We start from the raw sequence: 17,884 nt of genomic DNA on the forward strand, positions 1-17,884 counted from the left end.
ATAAAGTTAGCAAAGGTCTAGTTGCATTTGTTCCACAGCAAAGCGGCAATCAACGTGCTTCAAGGTATTTGACCACAGTCGAGGACGAGTCAGCCAACTGTGAGGGAAGACGGCTGGGGATGGCCTCTGCGGGGGGTCACGAGCCAACAGCGAAGTGCTAATTCACACCACACTACATTCTTTTGCTAATCAGCGTTGCTACAGACACAATTCCCCCTCCCTTTAGTGTAGCAACGCCTCTGTAACCAGGGCAACCATAACATTAAAAAGAGGGGCACGTGGAGGAAGGACTCAGAACTGATGGAGGTTGTAACTGAGATTGCTTTCTCTATCTCTCTCCTCGCGAGTAAACCAGTTCTGGTTGTCTTCTCCTCTTCATTCCAGCGAGTGATTTAATGTCTAATCGTATTTAGACCCAACATTTAATTGGTCCTTCGAGCCGGATGCCAACACACCTGAGGATTCCAGCGGACGGCAGCAGAGATCCAGAAAGACCGCGCGCGGCAGGACCTCCCTAGGTGGGGTCCTACATCCTTTTCAAGGGCTGGCTGTCTGCTCGTCAGCTGGGATCTAAGGGTTGAAGGCAGTCCGAGGTGCAGAGGTGAAGAGAACCAGAGGGTGAGTTTGTTTTGTTTAAAAGTGTGGTGCGGCCGAGGGCTCGTCATGCCCTGTAAAACCCTAGGTGTGTAAGTAGGACAACGGAAGTCCACAGACCCTGCATAACTGAAATTCCGTCTAGGACAGTGGATGTCCAAGTAGTAGGTTGCGGAGCCACAGAAAAGCTGAAAATGAAATTTCCGTCTAAAAGTCCGTAATACTGAGTGATTGAGAGTGTGAATGGGAATACGTATCACTAGATACAGTATTCCATATTAAAGCAGTGGGGAACACATAACGTGGTTCTGTGGACGCAATAGGCAAGGATTCTCCACCAAAACGCTGGTAGAAGTGAGAATCACCACAGGATCTTTTCGTTATCCCACTGGAAACACCCGACTTTAGAAACCCCTATGGTTTTACAGTTGGGACCAAATTGATTAAAATGGGGAACGGGAAGAGTAAAAATAATATCCGAGATAATCTTAAATGTAAAGATTGGAAAATAATTGAAAGGCAGGATCCCGACCGACTTAAAAACCTCGATAAATGGGTTAAGAAATATAAATTTGAGGGACAACTAAAAACAACCAAATTGATAGAACTTAGAGGCGCCATAAAAGAGAAAACAAAGAGAGACCCTAGAAAAATGAAAAAAGAAGGAGATGAGGATGTGGTGTTTTGGCTCAAAGTAGCAGGAGAGAGAGAGAGGGGAGAAAAAGAGAAAGTGGAAAAGGCACTGTATTGTAGGAAGGAAGATGATGAGACTGGGCCTAATAGTAGGCAGGCAAGAGATAATCAAAATTTACAGAGAGCTAGAGAAGAAGGGGGAGGTGTAGAGGAAGTAGAGAAGCGCGTAGGGAAAGCACATGCTACAACTTCAAAACATAAGGTCATAGAGAAGTTGTATCCACAAATACCCGACACTGGTGCACAAGAGGGGTCACCCCCCACCCTTATGGGTTAACAGACAGAGCCACCAGACAGAAAAACCCAATAGAAATGGATTGGTCAAAGGAAATGGGAGCAAACTATCCATTGATCCCTAGAACCAAACCTGGGTCTTCAGCCCCAGTTGCTGAAGAGGCAACTGTTGAAAATTCCGAATTAACTCCAGATATGCCACTGTATCCAATGATACAAGTGGCCAACCCAAATTATGACCCAAGAAATGAACAAGTACACCCCAGGGTGGTAATGGTTTACAGAACATGGACAATGGATGATATAAGGAAAGCATTAGAAGGGGTAGTTTCTTATAGGGAGGATGTGGAACAGTTCTGTACAGGAATGGAAGACTTGAGGAGATCTTATAGTTTGAATGGGACTGAAGTCCAACAAGTCTGGATGACTGCTTTGGGCCCAGAGTGGCATTTGGTCAGAGGAGAGTGGGCACCCATAAATGCTCGGGGTCAACCCTTACCCTATAATAGCCCAGAATTAATTAATCAAATGGAAGGGCTGATTAACCGGGTACGCAACAGATATAGAATGAGAGCAAATTATACAGAGATAGGGAGAACAAAACAAAATGATAATGAAGCCTTTGACGAGTATCGAGTGCGCATGACAAAAGTGTTTAAAACACACAGTGGGCTGGTGGAAGATATTGCGCCTCAAGGTGCTTATCAACAGCAATTAAAAAATGCCATCCACGCAGGGTCCAGGCCAGCAATACAAGGCTGGGTGATCAAACATTATATAGGCATGAACACCGGAACTTTGGAGGAATACATAAATCACGCCCTCCATGCAGAAAAAGTAGTCAAAGAAAAACAGAAACAAGTGAAAGCGACAAAAGACATTTTTTTGGTAGATGAGGACAGTGACACTTTCTACCAAGATACAGGCAGAGGGTGGAAAGGTCAGAGGGGGCGAGGAGCCACTAATAGAGGAGGCTCCAAGGGCCACGGGAGAGGATTTGTACCTTATAGTGAACGTGAATGTTGGAATTGTGGAGAAAAGGGCCACATGGCACACAATTGTCCATGTAAACAAAACAATAATGACTAGTACAAGATCAAAATAAATCAGATTCTCATGTAATAAAGTGGGGACCTGGCAGCCAAAATTAAAGAGAAATTAGCTTAAATATACAGGAGATATTTGTGTTAAAAGGATAAAGTAAGATAAAGAAACACTGAAGTCAAAATTTGCAAAATAAATGGAACAGAATTACAAATAGCTCCTGAAACTAAAATAGAGAATAAATCTGACAAATAAGATGAGCAAAAAGGTGTTCTTAGTACGCTCTATGTGGTTTTATATGTTGTGCATCATCCTCTTGTGCTGATGTGTGTGTGTGCGCGTGTGCGCAGAGGATCCTCATGAATGTTGTGTATATGTGTGTGTGTGAGTGAGATGTGTGTCCTATGGAAGAAATCAGTAATGGAGAATGTTCAGGAGGCTGTTGAGCAATAATAGGGTAATTGAGAAGTGGATGATGGTGTGCTTAAGTTGGTTGGAGAACCTAAGATGAGCAGTGTGTGGCAGTAGAGAAAATAAGACGTGTGTGGCAGAAAGTGACTAGAACGGTGGCTTGATAGGATGAAAATAAGAGACAGCAAATGTTGTGTAGAAGACAGTGAAAGATGTTGTATGTGAACATGATGAAAGGGGGCAACAGCAAAGTTGGCCTGCCCTTTGAGAGGGTGAGACTGACAAGCGTGCCTGCGCTCGCGCGTAGTCGTGGGTCGGGGCTGTGCGCGTACGCCTGTGCTATGCTCGTGTGGGCGGCGGGCCGGCATCATGATTGTTGCAGGAAATGGCCAGCCTGTGACCAATCAACATTGATGCCGCGTCCCCCCCTCGCACGGGGGGTGCTATGGCTGTGGGCGAGGCAGGGAAAGTGTGAGTTTCTCAGAGAATGTTTGAAGCAGGGTGATGCTTAAGGAAGATGTGACAACATTAGCATGAAGGATAAAAGGCACTGATGAAAGAAAAAAAAAAAAAAAAAAAAAAAAAAAGGTATAACCAAAACTTCAAAATAGAGGATGACGTTTGCGCAGCGTTGTTTGTTGGTATTGTTTATGATCTGTGTCTCTGCTGTTTTTGTGTTGTCTGTGTGCTGTCAGTGTTATGTGTTAAAAGGATGAAATTGGCTAATATACGTAGGTGCACAAAATAATTTTATCTGATTTGCACCGCAAAACAAAATCAATTTTGAAAAAATAGGAAGTAAAGAAAAGCAAGCAATTTGTTTATGGGCAGAAACTGGTCCACACTGCATTAATGCCTAGCCTTGATGAAACAAAATTTGAGAGATGGAAAGAACTTGCTTTCTGGAATTGGATGAAGAAAAATTATGTAATAACGACATTTCAAAGCTAAATTTAAAATCTGAGAATAAGAGAGCGATTGAGCTAGTTAAAGTTAAGAAACAACAACAATTAACTATTATATTAATTCACTGGCAGTTATTTTGTTGATTTTTTTCCGATTGGTGGATTGGTTTGTCACTTTGAGAAAGAAAAACTTCCGATGCAAATGGGCAGCAATATTATCTGCCCATGCAAATGAACCGATACATATGGGCAGCAATATTGAGCCATGAAGTTGTCACGTGATGTTGACACATGGCTCAACAGGGGGGATGAAAGGGCAGTTCAGTCGGCTTTATACAACATATGGATTTGATTCATATTCAAAACATTTATAAAAAAAAAAAAAAAAAAAATTGTAGAGCTTGTTTACCATGTGCTAAACTCAATCCACAGGGTTATAATGCCTGGTCATAATAGATGCATTCTCAAAATGGATTGAATTGGCTTCAAAATAAATACTGAATGCCTTAACAGTGGCAAAAATGTTATGTAACGAAATAATACTTTGGCAACAACAGCTGTAGAAGTTAAAGAATGAAATTAATATCTCTAAAATGAATGTTTGATAATTGGTTTCAGGTAACTACCTATAAGAGTAACTGGTAAAAGAAACGATTGATTGCTAATGGCAAAACAAGCTGCAAACCAGAGAGAAAAAGAAAAAAAAAAAAGAAAAGAAAAAATTGAATATGTCATGTGTATGGGTTTGCGACCGATTCTTTATGTTGTACCATTACCATTGACCAAAGATTGTGTGAAATCTGTCACGTCTACTGATTGTGAAATGTGCAACAGAGCGTTCTATATAATATCCGTTGAGGAAAAGAAAAGAAACCATTGCTTCTAGAGAATGTAGTCAAGCAAAATTGTATATGTATCGACACGCCAAGATCTGGGGAAAAGCTGGTAAAAACCAAAATGTCTTTAAATTTGAGAGGCGACGATGATCTGACTTTAATTGATGCAATTAGAGTCCCCAGAGGAGTTCCTGATTAATAAGAATTACCGTAATTGCCGGACTATAAGCCGCGACTTTTTTCCAAAATTTTGGACCCTGCGGCTTATAGTCAGGTGCGGCTTATATACGATTTTTTTCATGATTTTTGTGATGACTTGATCACTTTTACTCTTAACACTATTATATACAGTAAAAGCTACAAAACAAACTGACAAATAACTCGTTTTCAAATCAGACGAGTAAAAACTGGTCAAATATTTCTAAAAAAAGCTATTATTAAAAGTGAAGACAATTTGCAATTCTAGTAATGACACACGAATTTGATGCACAATTTGTCTTCGCGGGCCACATAGAATGATGTGGTGGGCCGTATCTGGCCCCCGGGTCTTGAGTTTGACACCTGTGCTCTAAACCCTTTCTCTTACTCTGCCATATCACTCAGAGATTACACAAAGCAGTGGCGCTGTTTGGACAATCTGCATTGTAATTGTACTAAGTTCATCTTGTTTTTCCTTTTTTTAATCACTTCACTGGTTTCTTTTAAATCAAACAAGTTGTTTGATAATAACTTGTTTGATATAAAAGAAACCAGTGAAGTAATCTGCATTGTATTAAAACCCAATCAATCAGCATTTAAATTCAATTCTTCTGACATTTTGCTCACCAAAAACAGGTTGTAATGAATGTGAACTTTTAATGCATTTTATTCAGAAGGTTACTTTGAACCTTAAACGGCGGCGCGGCGTACTTATGGATTTTTACGGCCTCCGGCCTCCAGGAGGCGCTCTAGCAAGAAGCAAGAGCGAGACAGGCGAAGAAGAGATAATGCGCCGAAGAAGACGCGCTAGTTTTTGTTTACATTTCGCGCATCACGCGATCAAGACGGACATTACTGAAAGGAAGCCTTTATACACAAACCGTCATCATGGGGGACAAAATAAATGCATATGATGCAGCTTTTAAGCCAAAGGCAGTCGATGTTGATGACATTATCTTGTGTCTACTCTGGAGCGTACTTATGGATTTTTACGGCCTCCGCTCTCCAGGGGGCGCTCTAGCAGGAAGCAAGAGCGAGACAGACAAAGAAGAGATAATGCGCCGAAGAAGACGTGATCGTCTCGCGCATCACGCACACACCCACATTAACACAAAGACAGCAAGCTTTTATACATAAACCGTCATTATGGGGGATAAAATAAATGAATATGATGCCGCTTTTAAGCTATACGTGTCGCTCGCTAGTTTAATATAATGTAGCACTTCGTGCATGAATAAGATTAGCATGAACAGACCCTCTTCACACTCGAAGAAATGCATAAAAGCGACGACGAAAGAGAGACTGAGAAAGTGGGAGGCGAAGGATATCTAACGCCATTCCAATCGGACACTAAGGAGGAAGACTTGGTTTCAGTGCACAGGAGGAAGATGAAGACGGCTCTTTTTGTACTTTTACTGGTATGTTTTTTTTAACCAGCCCTGTTCGTGCTGTGCTACCGTGTTGCTGCTGTGTAACCGCCGCCATTACCGCCGCGTCTCAGTTACTTTGCTGTGTTAATTCCGTGTTGTTGTGGTATTACTGCCGCGTCACAGGCAGTGTTTGGAAAGAAATGTTAAGGTATGTTATTAAAGCTTTAAAAAAAACTTTGTGTCCAGTCTTTCTTTGCTAATAACTCGCGTGCACACTTCCGCGTTGCTGCGGTACTACTGCTGCGTCACAGGCCATGTTTAGAAAGACATGTTCAAGTATGTTATTAAAACATTAAAAAGGCTTTCTATGTACTGTCTTTCTTTGTAAAAAACTCGTGTGCAAGTGCGGCTTATAGTCCGGTGCGGCTTATGTAAGAAAAAAAAAGAAATATCCCTGAATTTTAGCTAGTGCGGCTTATAATCCGGTGCGGCTTATAGTCCGGCAATTACGGTAATTGACCAAATTACAGCAAGATGGGAGTCTTCCATTTGTTGGTGGTGTACGATAAACAAAAACGTAGACAGGATAAATTACATCCATTACAACGTGCAAAAATTGGGCAAATGGACACAAGCGGCGCTTGAGGCAGTGCATGAACAGCTAGCCACGACTTCCCTAATGGCCTTCCAGAATCGCATTGCTCTTGATATGTTGTTGTCTGAGAAAGGAGGGGTCTGTGCAATGTTCGGAGAACAGTGCTGTACCTTTATCCCCAACAACACCGCCCCTGATGGGAGCCTGACAAAGGCCATTGCAGGCCTGCGATCCCTCAACACGAGGATGAAAGAGCACTCTGGTGTGGACACATCAATGTGGGACAACTGGATGCATGCCTTTGGGAAGTATAAAGCACTTGTGTCCTCAATTATAATATCAGTTGCAGTATTTACTGCTATACTCACCTTGTGTGGATGTTGTTGTATTCCATGTCTGCGTGCTCTGTTTAATCGTCTCATCACTACAGCAATATCGCCCATGGAAGACAAGATGGCCCGGGTATGCCTAATGTCTGAACGCCAACATGTTGATGATAACGATGAAGATGAAATTTTTGCACTTGAGTTTACAGACTTTTTCCCAGATCTGTGTGTTTCCGAATGATGATGATGCAACATTTATCCTTTTTAGTGTAAATATATTTGTGCTCATACCTGTGATCCGACAACTGAAAATCGAGTGAAGTGGGTGTTTTTGGTGATGTAAAAATTGAGCAAATATGTGATAAACAGGGGGAAATGTTGGAATAATTTTAAGTGAAGCTTTGGCCTGCCAGACCTGGAGACCTCGCCTTTACGAGTTTATCTTTCCTTTTATCTAGGTTCTTCCTTTTTAGTGATAGGGATGTCTTTTGATCCCTGTCAGCCATTTGTATCCTTCCTGTCCTTATGTTGTCTGTGTGTTTTGGTTCCCGTAAGAGGCCTTCACTAACAATGAGCAGGGCTTATTTGCATAGGTGACATGTTCTTTGTTTGATTCACAGGAACTTCATTCCTTTTCATTTAGATGTAGGTTTGGTTCATAGATTGTAGTTTATCAGACCTGTTTTTCTTTGTTAAGGGTTACATACAGTTAGAAGTAGTTGCATAAAAGTTATCCCATATTTACTCAATGTTTGTTTAAGGAACTGCATACCGGTTACCTCACGTTTGTTTAATGTGTGTTGAAGTGTTTAGGACAAGTTACTTATTATTATGTGTTAATTTACCAAGTAGATAAAGTTAGCAAAGGTCTAGTTGCATTTGTTCCACAGCAAAGCGGCAATCAACGTGCTTCAAGGTATTTGACCACAGTCGAGGACGAGTCAGCCAACTGTGAGGGAAGACGGCTGGGGATGGGCTCTGCGGGGGGGTCACGAGCCAACAGCGAAGTGCTAATTCACACCACACTACATTCTTTTGCTAATCAGCGTTGCTACAGACACAATTCCCCCTCCCTTTAGTGTAGCAACGCCTCTGTAACCAGGGCAACCATAACATTAAAAAGAGGGGCACGTGGAGGAAGGACTCAGAACTGATGGAGGTTGTAACTGAGATTGCTTTCTCTATCGTTCTCCTCGCGAGTAAACCAGTTCTGGTTGTCTTCTCCTCTTCATTCCAGCGAGTGATTTAATGTCTAATCGTATTTAGACCCAACACCCTTGTTCTCAAAATTAAACCACGGCTTTAATTTAGGAAATATTTAGGAAAAGCAAAATTTTTGTGGTTGTCCACCCAAATAATCCAAGGATCACATATGTACGAGTAACAGTTCTGTTGAACTGTAGGGTAGTATCTCAAACTACATACCAGTAAAAGCTGTGGCTATGTTGTATGTAGCTCAAGATGGAAGCATGAATATATTGCCTCCAGAAATTTTGCTCATGTATTCTGGATACATTAATCTCTGCCCCTGAAATTTAAACATTTTTCTGCTGTTAATTTAGTACTGAAATGGCTGAGATTGTTTAAAAATATAGAAAGATCTTAAACACCGAAAGCAGAAGAAATGTAATGTATATTCCCTCATTATATATAGATATTAATAACATTTCATTTTGACAAATTTTAAAACTGACTTTTAAATCTTAAATCTAAAGCATATATCAAATATCTACATAATAGGAGAACATGACTTTGCAGACTTAGGAGCAGCATCATTGTTATTTCAATTTTATTTGATTATATATTTATTTATTTATTTATTCATTTATTTAATTTTATCCACAGGACGAGGAAATCCAAGTCAGAATGCGACACCGGGCCAATGATTCACAAGAAAGTCGTCACCTCTAATGTTCATCAAATATCATAAGCGCCTGTCAGGACTACTGCCCACAAAACAGCACAGTATTTCTTTGAGAAAATTCACCCAATTTTCAGTTCTGATCACTGATGGTCCTCAAACGATTGTCTTGAGTAACTGTGGGAAAATATATTGACTAAATGGCACATTTAATGACTGAAAAACTCTCACATCAGCACAGTTTTAGTTGGAGAAGAAAATCAAACAGACTGTCTTTGCTGCTATATGTTTATATCTTTGGTAAAGTGTCAGAAGACAACCATGATAACTTTGGAACAGTTTCATGCATACCTTTGACTCATGGACTACATTTCACAGTGTTAAACTGTGGTGTGTATTTGCTATACTGTATGTTGACACCCGCTGTACACTACTCACTGTCCTTTTTTCAAATGTCTGTGAAAAGTATGAAAAAAAAACTTGTTTTGTCAGCATCCCATCAATGTTCATTCACCTCTAAACATATAGGGACACTAAAACCAATTCCTTTATTTTGCTGTAGACTGAGAACATTTGGGTCTGACATCAAAATATGAATTTGATGAAAAAACAGATCAAGAGCTTTTAATTCTAACCTGCAGGTTTGCACATCTAGGAATCTGAAACACAACTTGCTAACATGATTTTACTTCCATAAGAATGCCACGTGTTTAAGTAAGCAAGTCAGTTAATGTTAAATTCTGCATAAGTGCATAAGACATAATAGGTTGATACAAATCCCATGGTTGCAATAACTGCATTAAATCGATGACCCTTAGACTTCACTGAACTAATGCCGACATCAATAATGCCGATAATGAGCCGACTGAGGCGTCACAGACAAACGTAGCTGTCAGTGTCTGTGTGCTCACCCTTCTCTTCCTAAGTCTACTCTCAATCTATGTACTTATCACAGTCACCTGCCTCTCGTTACCTGTCGCGTATATAAGTCCTGTCTGCGTGTCACACCCCTGTCGGATTGTTCTCGTCTCGTCGCTCGTCGTCGTTCCTGTCTTTATCTTGTCTTTTTGTTCAGTTAGTCTTGTCCCTCGTCGAGCTTCTTGTGGTCTGTCTTTGAGTTCTCCAATAAACCCTGGTCCAAGCTGCATTTGGTCGCCCTGCTCCATTCCTTCCATGACAGTAGCATGTCGTAGCTGATTTTGAGTTGTCTTGACATGTTTCAGCCTGTATAGTGTGACATAATCAACGATTGGGTGGCTGGCGTCTGGGATGGTTCACGAGCATGACTATGAAAGTATGGCTTGTCCAACTTTTTGGTCACATTGCCACATAGTCGAGTTGTTCTTGGGCACTGACAGTGCCCTCCTAATGATGATGAGATATTGGACATAATGTGCAAAAAAAACTCAAAACAAAGTGGCATAAAAAGGAACAGACAAATTCTAGCTGATCTCAGGTGGGCCACGATATGGAAGAAAGATTTGTGGAGCTGTGGCTGCAATGTCCTCAGCTGGTACCTGATTAACAAACGTGGTGTCATTAAACAAATGTGTTGCCTCAAATTCTTTTTTGAGAATACATAGTTCGTACTGCCTAACTACAGTAATTCCTCATTTATTGCGGATAATTTGTCAGGCAGGGAACAAGGCGGAGGACTCGGATGCAGAGTCGTTTTTTCTCGGATTTATTCCAGCACACACACTGATCAAAAGTACAACTCAAAACGCCTCTTGCGAGGGAAACACGTGGCAAAAAGTTCAAACAAAAGCGTCGCACTGGGGCGAGACAAAAAAGGCTATGGGGATCAAGGCACTAACAAAAAGCGTCGCTCTGTGGCGAGACAAAAAGGCTATGGGGATCAAGGCACTAACAAAAGCGTCACTCTGTGGCGAGACAAAAAGGAGGAATCTTACTGAGAGCTCGGACGTCAAAGAATCGCTGGTGGTCGGGACGAGGCAAGACACACTGGCACAAGACAAGGGGAAGACGCGGACTAAATACACACAAAAGGGCTGGGACGCAGGTGCTGACAATTAGCGCCAATCACGCAGGTGCCACAATCGGGATCGGGGAAGACAAGACAACCAAACACAGAGGAAGGAAACTCGAACTGAAACGGAAGAGATGACAAAATAAAACAGGAAGTAAAGTTACGACACCGACGAGACAGAAAACCGGAAAAATAAACGTGACCGCATGACATAATTGGTTCCAAGACCTCCTGCGATATGTGAAGATCCGCGATGTAGAGAAAATATATTGTTCCAATATCCACAAAAGACTTTTATGAACCTTTATTGTGTTTTTAAACACTTTATTGTACTTTTAAAATATTTTTTGTTTTTAAACACATAAACATTTTAAAGTCAAACTGACTTTCAGAAACATTCTTATTTATTCAAATGAGAAAATAAAGAAGAGTAAATATATTGTTACAATAACCACACAAGGCTTTTATGAACCTTTATTGTAATTTTAAACACTTTATTGTTTTTTTAAAACACTTTTGTATTTTTAAACAATTTTGTAAAAAATTTAAAGTCAAACTGACTTTCAGAAACATTCTTATTTATTGAAACAAATAAGAAAAATATATAAGAGTAAATATATTGTTACAGTAGCCACACAAGAGTTTTACGAACCTTTTATGAAGTGTAAACGTGTCAGGCTCCTCTCTGTTCTTGAGTGCTGGCTGGCGCCCCCACGGCCCAGCGCGAGGGTATCTGCACAAGACTTTTATACTTTTATTTTTAAACACTATATTGTACTTTTAAATACTTTATTGTATTTTAAACACTTTAAACCAATTTTAAAGTGTAAACGTGTCACGCTGTGCTCTGCTCAGGCCAAGCTGGCCGGTTGACGTGCCCCTGTGGCCCAGCGCGAGTGCATCTGCACAAGACTTTTATGATTGTATTTTTAAACACTTTATTTTATTTTTTAACACTTTTTAAACATTTTAGTGTAAACGTGTCAGGGCTCCGCTCTGCTCTCGCCCCTGCGGCCTAGCGCAAGGCATCCGCACAAGACTTTTACAATTATTTTTAAACATTTTAATGTATTTTTAAACACTTAATTGAATCTTTAAACACTCTTTAAACAGCTTTAAGAAGCTTGCTCTGCCCATCAGCTTCAATGACACATGACGCGCGCTCCCTGACCGGCTCGTCAGCCTGCCTCGTCTCCTGCTCTGCCGTCATTCCAGCCCTCCTTGTCTCTTTGTGTGAGCCCGTGTTGCATTTGGTTGTCCTGCCTCGTATGTGACAAAACGAAGCATAAATCAGAGATGCTGCTAATTCTGCTGACGCGAACAAAGTGGAAAAGTGGATTTTAGCGTGACTGCGGGAGGCTAAGATTAAGTGTGGTTAGGACTGCTCTTACAATTCCAAGCCAATCAATGGCAAGGATCAACATGTTCCCATTGGTCTTGCCTTCTCTACCGGCCAATAGTGTGCTGTAAAGACATATGAGCAGACAAAGCCCCGCGCTCCAAGTGATGCCGCAAAAAGCCACGATGCACCGAATATATCCGCAATATTTGTTTTCATAAAAACCCGCGATGCATCGAGGCCGCAATCGGTGAAGCGGGAAATGGCGAGGGATTATTGTATGTTTGCATACAGTGAAAATGTGAATCGAGATTTCACAGCTGTTTCACAGTGTATTAGTACCTCTCTCCTCACTCTCTCTCTCTCTCACTCTCGTCTCTCCCACCCTATCAAGTATCTCGCTCTCGTATCTCTCTCTAATAAGTATCTCTCTCACTCCCTCTTTATCCTCCTCTCTCTCTCTCTCTGCCTTTTCTGAGCAGATAAAATACACACATGCACGCTGACATGACTGACAGTTGCTTGTTCCGTCTTCCCGACGGACCTGCGCCGATAGACTGAATATTGTCAGAAGCACACGAAGATTGGGCAGGGTCTGGTTGTTGACTGACTTGTAGTGTGACATTATGGCGCTCCAAGACAGAACAATATTTATCTGGTAGTCTGACAGTGCGACCTTCGTGAACAAAGAAGTCTTGTAGTGTGAAAAGGCCATTACTCTTGGTCGCCCATCCACAAGGGTGGCGACTCTGCCGAGCCCATGTGACTGTCAGTGTTGGGAAAGTTAATTTTCTACATGAACTAGTTGAAAGTTCAGTTCACAGTTTTTTTTAATAAATTTGCTCAGTAGTTAGTTCATAATTGATTTTTTTTAATTAAGTTTATCGTTCCAAAAATAAACACTGCTAGGAGGCTGCCACTCACAACGGTGTCCCAATAAAAAAAAAAAAAAAAAAAAGGTTGCCGCAAGCCGTTACCCTGGCATATTGGCATTTTTTCATTGTTTTCACGCAATCCATTCACACGAGTATCCAGGTGCTGCTATCACCCTACAATCTCAAATACATGAGAAAATTCCTTGAATTGTCTTTTTCTTCAATGAAACACAATCTTCTGTATATGCCAGACTGAGGTCTAAAGGGAAATGTGCTTTTGGTAGTTTGCAAACATATTTTATTAAGGCTGTGTTAGACTTATAATCATATCACTATAATATCTAGTAGTAGAGTGCTCGTGTGGTTGGTGGGTGGCGAAGAATGTGCAGGCAAACTGGATGAACTTGTTTTCTTTGAAGTGTTGTGGAACAGGATGTGCCATCGGCCCAGACAGGGAGTACCTGACGAGAACACCTCAAGGTCGGTGAGAAACGAGAACAACATCACGTCCTGGTGGTCGGGCTTCGTGGGGAAAACCCAACCGCCTGACCTCAGTGATAACACCTAGACGGGGAGGAGATGGCCATCAACCAATCTTCACACAATGTTTTGCATGTTTTAATATTCATATTGTGTTTCTTTAAAACTGGGCAACCCGGAGGAATGTGTTGTCTCTTGTTGTGGGTCACAAGAATGCACGAGTTTTGGTGTGAGGGACCCGGGACCCAGACGCCTGTATTAGCTTGCTTTGTCAGGAATAAACAATTGGTAAATTCGGTCTGATTGATCTACTGGTCTTCTCTTTGACAGAACGAACTCGCAAAATTGTTAGGTGCGCCAGTGTGTGGATTAGGACACAGCAACTCATGTGTTAAGTGTTGATTGCAATTTGGAGTCAGATCAATAACTAAAATCTGTAGCCTAACAGGTCGGAAACTAAGGATATACAAATGAAGTATTCAATGTGCAAAACATTTAAAGTAACATTATACTTGTTTCAACTAACTTTTCATTTGTTATAAATTTATTATTTCTTAACTTGTTTGCAAAAAAAGAAAAGGGATATAAAAGGTGCAGAGGTAAATGTGCAAAGCCCAATAAATTACTACAACAAAAAATCTCAATAAGAGTAATTCGGTTTCTACTTACAAACCCGATCGCGGAACCAATTAAGTTCGTAAGTAGATTTACTTGCCTCGTGTTACCACTGTAACAACGTCATGTGTGTCAGACCTCGGGCATAGCTGCCCGCGCTCTAACGTACAGTAAGTTACTGATAAATAAAAAATGTGCAAGAGGTAAGAGTGCCAACAATCTGCATTTGATTTGTTGAAAAGTGTATAGCAGGGGTCACTAACCTTTCTTAAACCGAGAGCTACTTCCTGGGTACTGATTAAGGCAAAGGGCTACCAGTGTGACACACACTTCTGAAATAGGCAATTTGCTCAATTTAGCTTTCACTATGTGTTATTAATGTCATTTCCAGTTCACATGTAAGTGTGACTTTAACAAGAATAGCAAAAATACAGTCAAACCTCGGTTTTCGTCCACAGTCCGTTCCAGAAGGCGGTTCGAGAAGCGAATCGGTCGAATTCCGAATTTATTTTTCCCATTGCAAATAATAGAAAAAAAAAATTAGTCCGTTCCAAGACTAAAAAATACGTAGAAATTTAGAAAATAATAATAATAAAGTCCTGATGTACTTTCCAGAATTTAAGTGGACCTAAGTGCGCAGGGAGTTTAATTTTGTCCGATCGCGCAACTGCAGCGCACCGCCGAACGCGCAACCGCAGCGCGTCGCCGACCTCGCAACTGCACCGCGCTGGTCGCATTATTGTGACAGAGCCGTCGCCGAAATTTAGAAAATATTTTTAAAGTCGTGATGTACTTTCCAAAATTTAAGTGGACCTCAGTGCGCCGGGAGCTTAATTTGGTCCGATTGCGCAACCGCAGCGCGCTGGGCGCTCACTGTCGCATTGCTTTAAGAGCGTCTTTGTGTTTTAGGATGGCTTTACTGCTCCCACTTGCTTTCTTTGGAGGCATGATTAAAGGTTAATACACTCCTCAAAGTAACGAAAATACAATAACTACGGAGTCAGTCGGCATCCGGGCCACGCGGTCAGGTTTTCTCGGGTCCTCCCGGCTCATCTCGCGAGGTTCGACCTCCGAATTTTGTTCAACAACCGAAGCAAAACAAATCGAATTTTTTGTTCAAATTCCGATTTGTTCGAGAACCAGGACAATCGGAAACCGAGGTTGGACTGTAAAATAAATAGATGCAGCTCACTGACAAGTGCCGCTATTTGAGCTAATTTTAGAATAGTCCTGCGGGCGACTCATGCGGTCTTCACGGGCGACCTGGTGCCCGCGGGCACCGTGTTGATGACCCCTGGTGTATAGGATGTTAACAAAAATGAAGTCCTTCATCAATGGGGGATCGTTAAAATGCACGAAATCAGCCCTCGGTCGTCGACTTAGTTCTGGTGACGACATTCAAGGCACTTAATAGTCATATTGGCCACTAATATAAACTCAATACATGTACATGAAGCTGCTAAACCTGACGTCTGTCTGTCTGTCTGTCGGTCGTTCTGTCTGTCCGTCCGTCTGCATTGGCTTTCGCGCAGGCGCTCGGACGCCATTTCCGGGTGCGACATGTAATACTGTGTAAATACGCTGACCTACTCGATCGTCGCTAGAATACACAAAACCAATGATTCCCATATGTCCTGTTGTATCCTTCACCTATGGTAAGTGTCACGACAAAAAATGTTTTCATTTTACCAAGCTGTAGACACAGTATCGACATAAGAAGCTCATTTGTCAATGGAGTGCTCTGTTTAGCTTATTGCTAACAGTTAGCTTAGCGTAACTCTCCATGTCCTCCGCAGTGCCCAGCCGGCTTGGTGAAGATGCCAAAATGGCTACCGGCAACTACTTTGGATTCACTCATGGTGCTGCCGCACAGTATAGGTAAGGCGATCACGCTCCCCGAGCTTTCTGATGAGCGAGAAGGTTGTCGCTCACGGCATGTGTCGATACAGTTTAGAAAATGCTTTCCACTGCTGCCATTGTTCATACTGGAGGGGGAGGATGGGTGACAGTATCTCTCTGCTCCAGTGGGATGTGAGCAGGCATTCAGAGTACCAGTGTACTCACTCAGTCAGAGAAACAAAGATGACAATCTCTTTGCCGTAGCTGGTTGTGACAATTCCCATTTCTCGTCTATCAGAATTTCACCATGCTGTGAAGACTTGTGACCACAGCTGTAGTTGTTACCTGAAAATATAGAACTTTAGCATTGATCTTTGTTTAGGACAAATGTATTATTCCAATGACTCGCAGGTAATGGAACAAACTGTATAAACAGGATTTCATAATCTGTACCATACCTGATGTTTTATAGTAGCTATTTGCATCCTCGTCAAAGGTCTGTCATCACAAAGGCACAGAAAATATAATAATCCTTCAATGAACCATATTGTAGCATCATATTCCCAAGTATTATGCTATGTTCAGACCAAACGCGGTGTGATCTTTACTTGCACTTTGCTTTACTCACTGGCGTTTGACTTGCCGGGGTTTACCGGCCGGACACAGCAGCTTCATTTGTGGACACGAAGGAGAAGGCAAGATACATGACATCGCTTAGTAGACAACTTTTGCACATTACTTTTCTTTTTTCTTTGAGGTATGACTAAATCCTTGCACTTTTTGGAAAACATGGCAATCCAGTGGCTGGTGGGGTGGGGTGGGCGTGATAAATACGTTGGTTAATGTTGAACACTGTTGCTCCCTTGGTGCAGTTCGATAGCTGTACACAAGTAAATACTAGCTATTAGGGCTGCACAATATGTTGAAAGAATATCAATGATATTGGTCCCTCCAGGTGAACTTTGGTTTTTTGGCCACGAACCTGAAATTTTAGGTGCTCAAGTAAAAGATTTTGGGGCATTCACTATGAATTTATGTTCACTGTTATTGATCCATTGGCTGAAGTGTGGAGCAGAAATTTGGTCGGCAATAAAAAATACTCAAGAGTCATTCTTTTCTTTAACAAAAAAAATCTGCCAATTTACTGCTTGCACTGGTGCAAGTAGATAAAATTTTTGGTTGTACTGTCTCAAAATGTAGGGGCAGGATACCACCAGTCTGAAGCTCTGCCCATGCAATCTGCTTATTACAAAGACATGCAAAGTTTCTTATGGAATTGTTTGCTTTTATCTAGGGCTGCAGGATATATTGAAAAAATATAGATATTGCAATATTCACCCACACAATTTGCATATCACAAATATATGCACTAATTTTCTTACAGAATTGTATGGTTTTATCTAAAGTTGACAAGTCGGGTGCAAACTTAATGTCCATTGCCACCTAATAGTTTAACTTTATCAAGGTTGATTACAACGTTGCTAAGAATACCTTGAGCTTGGTTATTTTCCAGCAAGAAAAAAATGTATGGTCCATTAGATGATGAAAATTTCTTGTTAATGTTAAGAAATTGCTCCATCAGTATTGCTATATTCAACAACCATATTGCATGTTTTTCAACTATCATGCAGCCCTACTTTTATCTGAATTTGACCAGTGAGATACAAACTTAAATGTGT

The 17,884-nt window shown here is 41.3% G+C and overlaps 2 protein-coding genes and 1 long non-coding RNA gene across 5 annotated transcripts in view; 2 read left to right on the top strand and 1 right to left on the bottom strand.

The window, feature by feature from the left end:
- Positions 1-10,185, top strand: part of pnpla7b (patatin-like phospholipase domain containing 7b) — a 62,674-nt gene extending 52,489 nt beyond the window's left edge. Inside the window, exon 24 of the mRNA XM_088375008.1 lies at positions 9,052-10,185. The gene's annotated coding sequence lies outside the window, so the exon portion shown is untranslated. The remainder of the gene's footprint in view (positions 1-9,051) is intronic.
- Positions 10,186-13,060: 2,875 nt separating this feature from the next.
- LOC148398422 (uncharacterized) lies at positions 13,061-16,981 on the bottom strand. The gene is made up of 4 exons (XR_015858607.1): positions 16,834-16,981; positions 16,664-16,703; positions 16,431-16,550; positions 13,061-13,835 (listed from the first exon to the last, which is right to left on the bottom strand). It is a non-coding gene; the product is annotated as an uncharacterized LOC148398422 (long non-coding RNA).
- The window catches only part of zfr (zinc finger RNA binding protein), a 92,598-nt gene continuing 90,582 nt past the window's right edge, over positions 15,869-17,884 (top strand). For all 3 annotated transcript variants that reach the window (XR_015858606.1, XM_088376171.1, XM_088376172.1), the window contains exons 1-2: positions 15,869-16,021; positions 16,163-16,244. Coding sequence is in view for 2 of the 3 variants with exons in the window: in XM_088376171.1 (XP_088232297.1) it covers positions 15,985-16,021; positions 16,163-16,244 (119 nt within the window). In the remaining variant the exon portion in view is untranslated. The remainder of the gene's footprint in view (positions 16,022-16,162; positions 16,245-17,884) is intronic.

The sequence above is a fragment of the Syngnathus floridae genome, chromosome 5 (assembly GCF_059516105.1).
Source record: "Syngnathus floridae isolate MCC-2025c chromosome 5, RoL_Sflo_1.0, whole genome shotgun sequence".
In the NCBI taxonomy this organism is placed as follows: Eukaryota; Metazoa; Chordata; class Actinopteri; order Syngnathiformes; family Syngnathidae; genus Syngnathus; species Syngnathus floridae.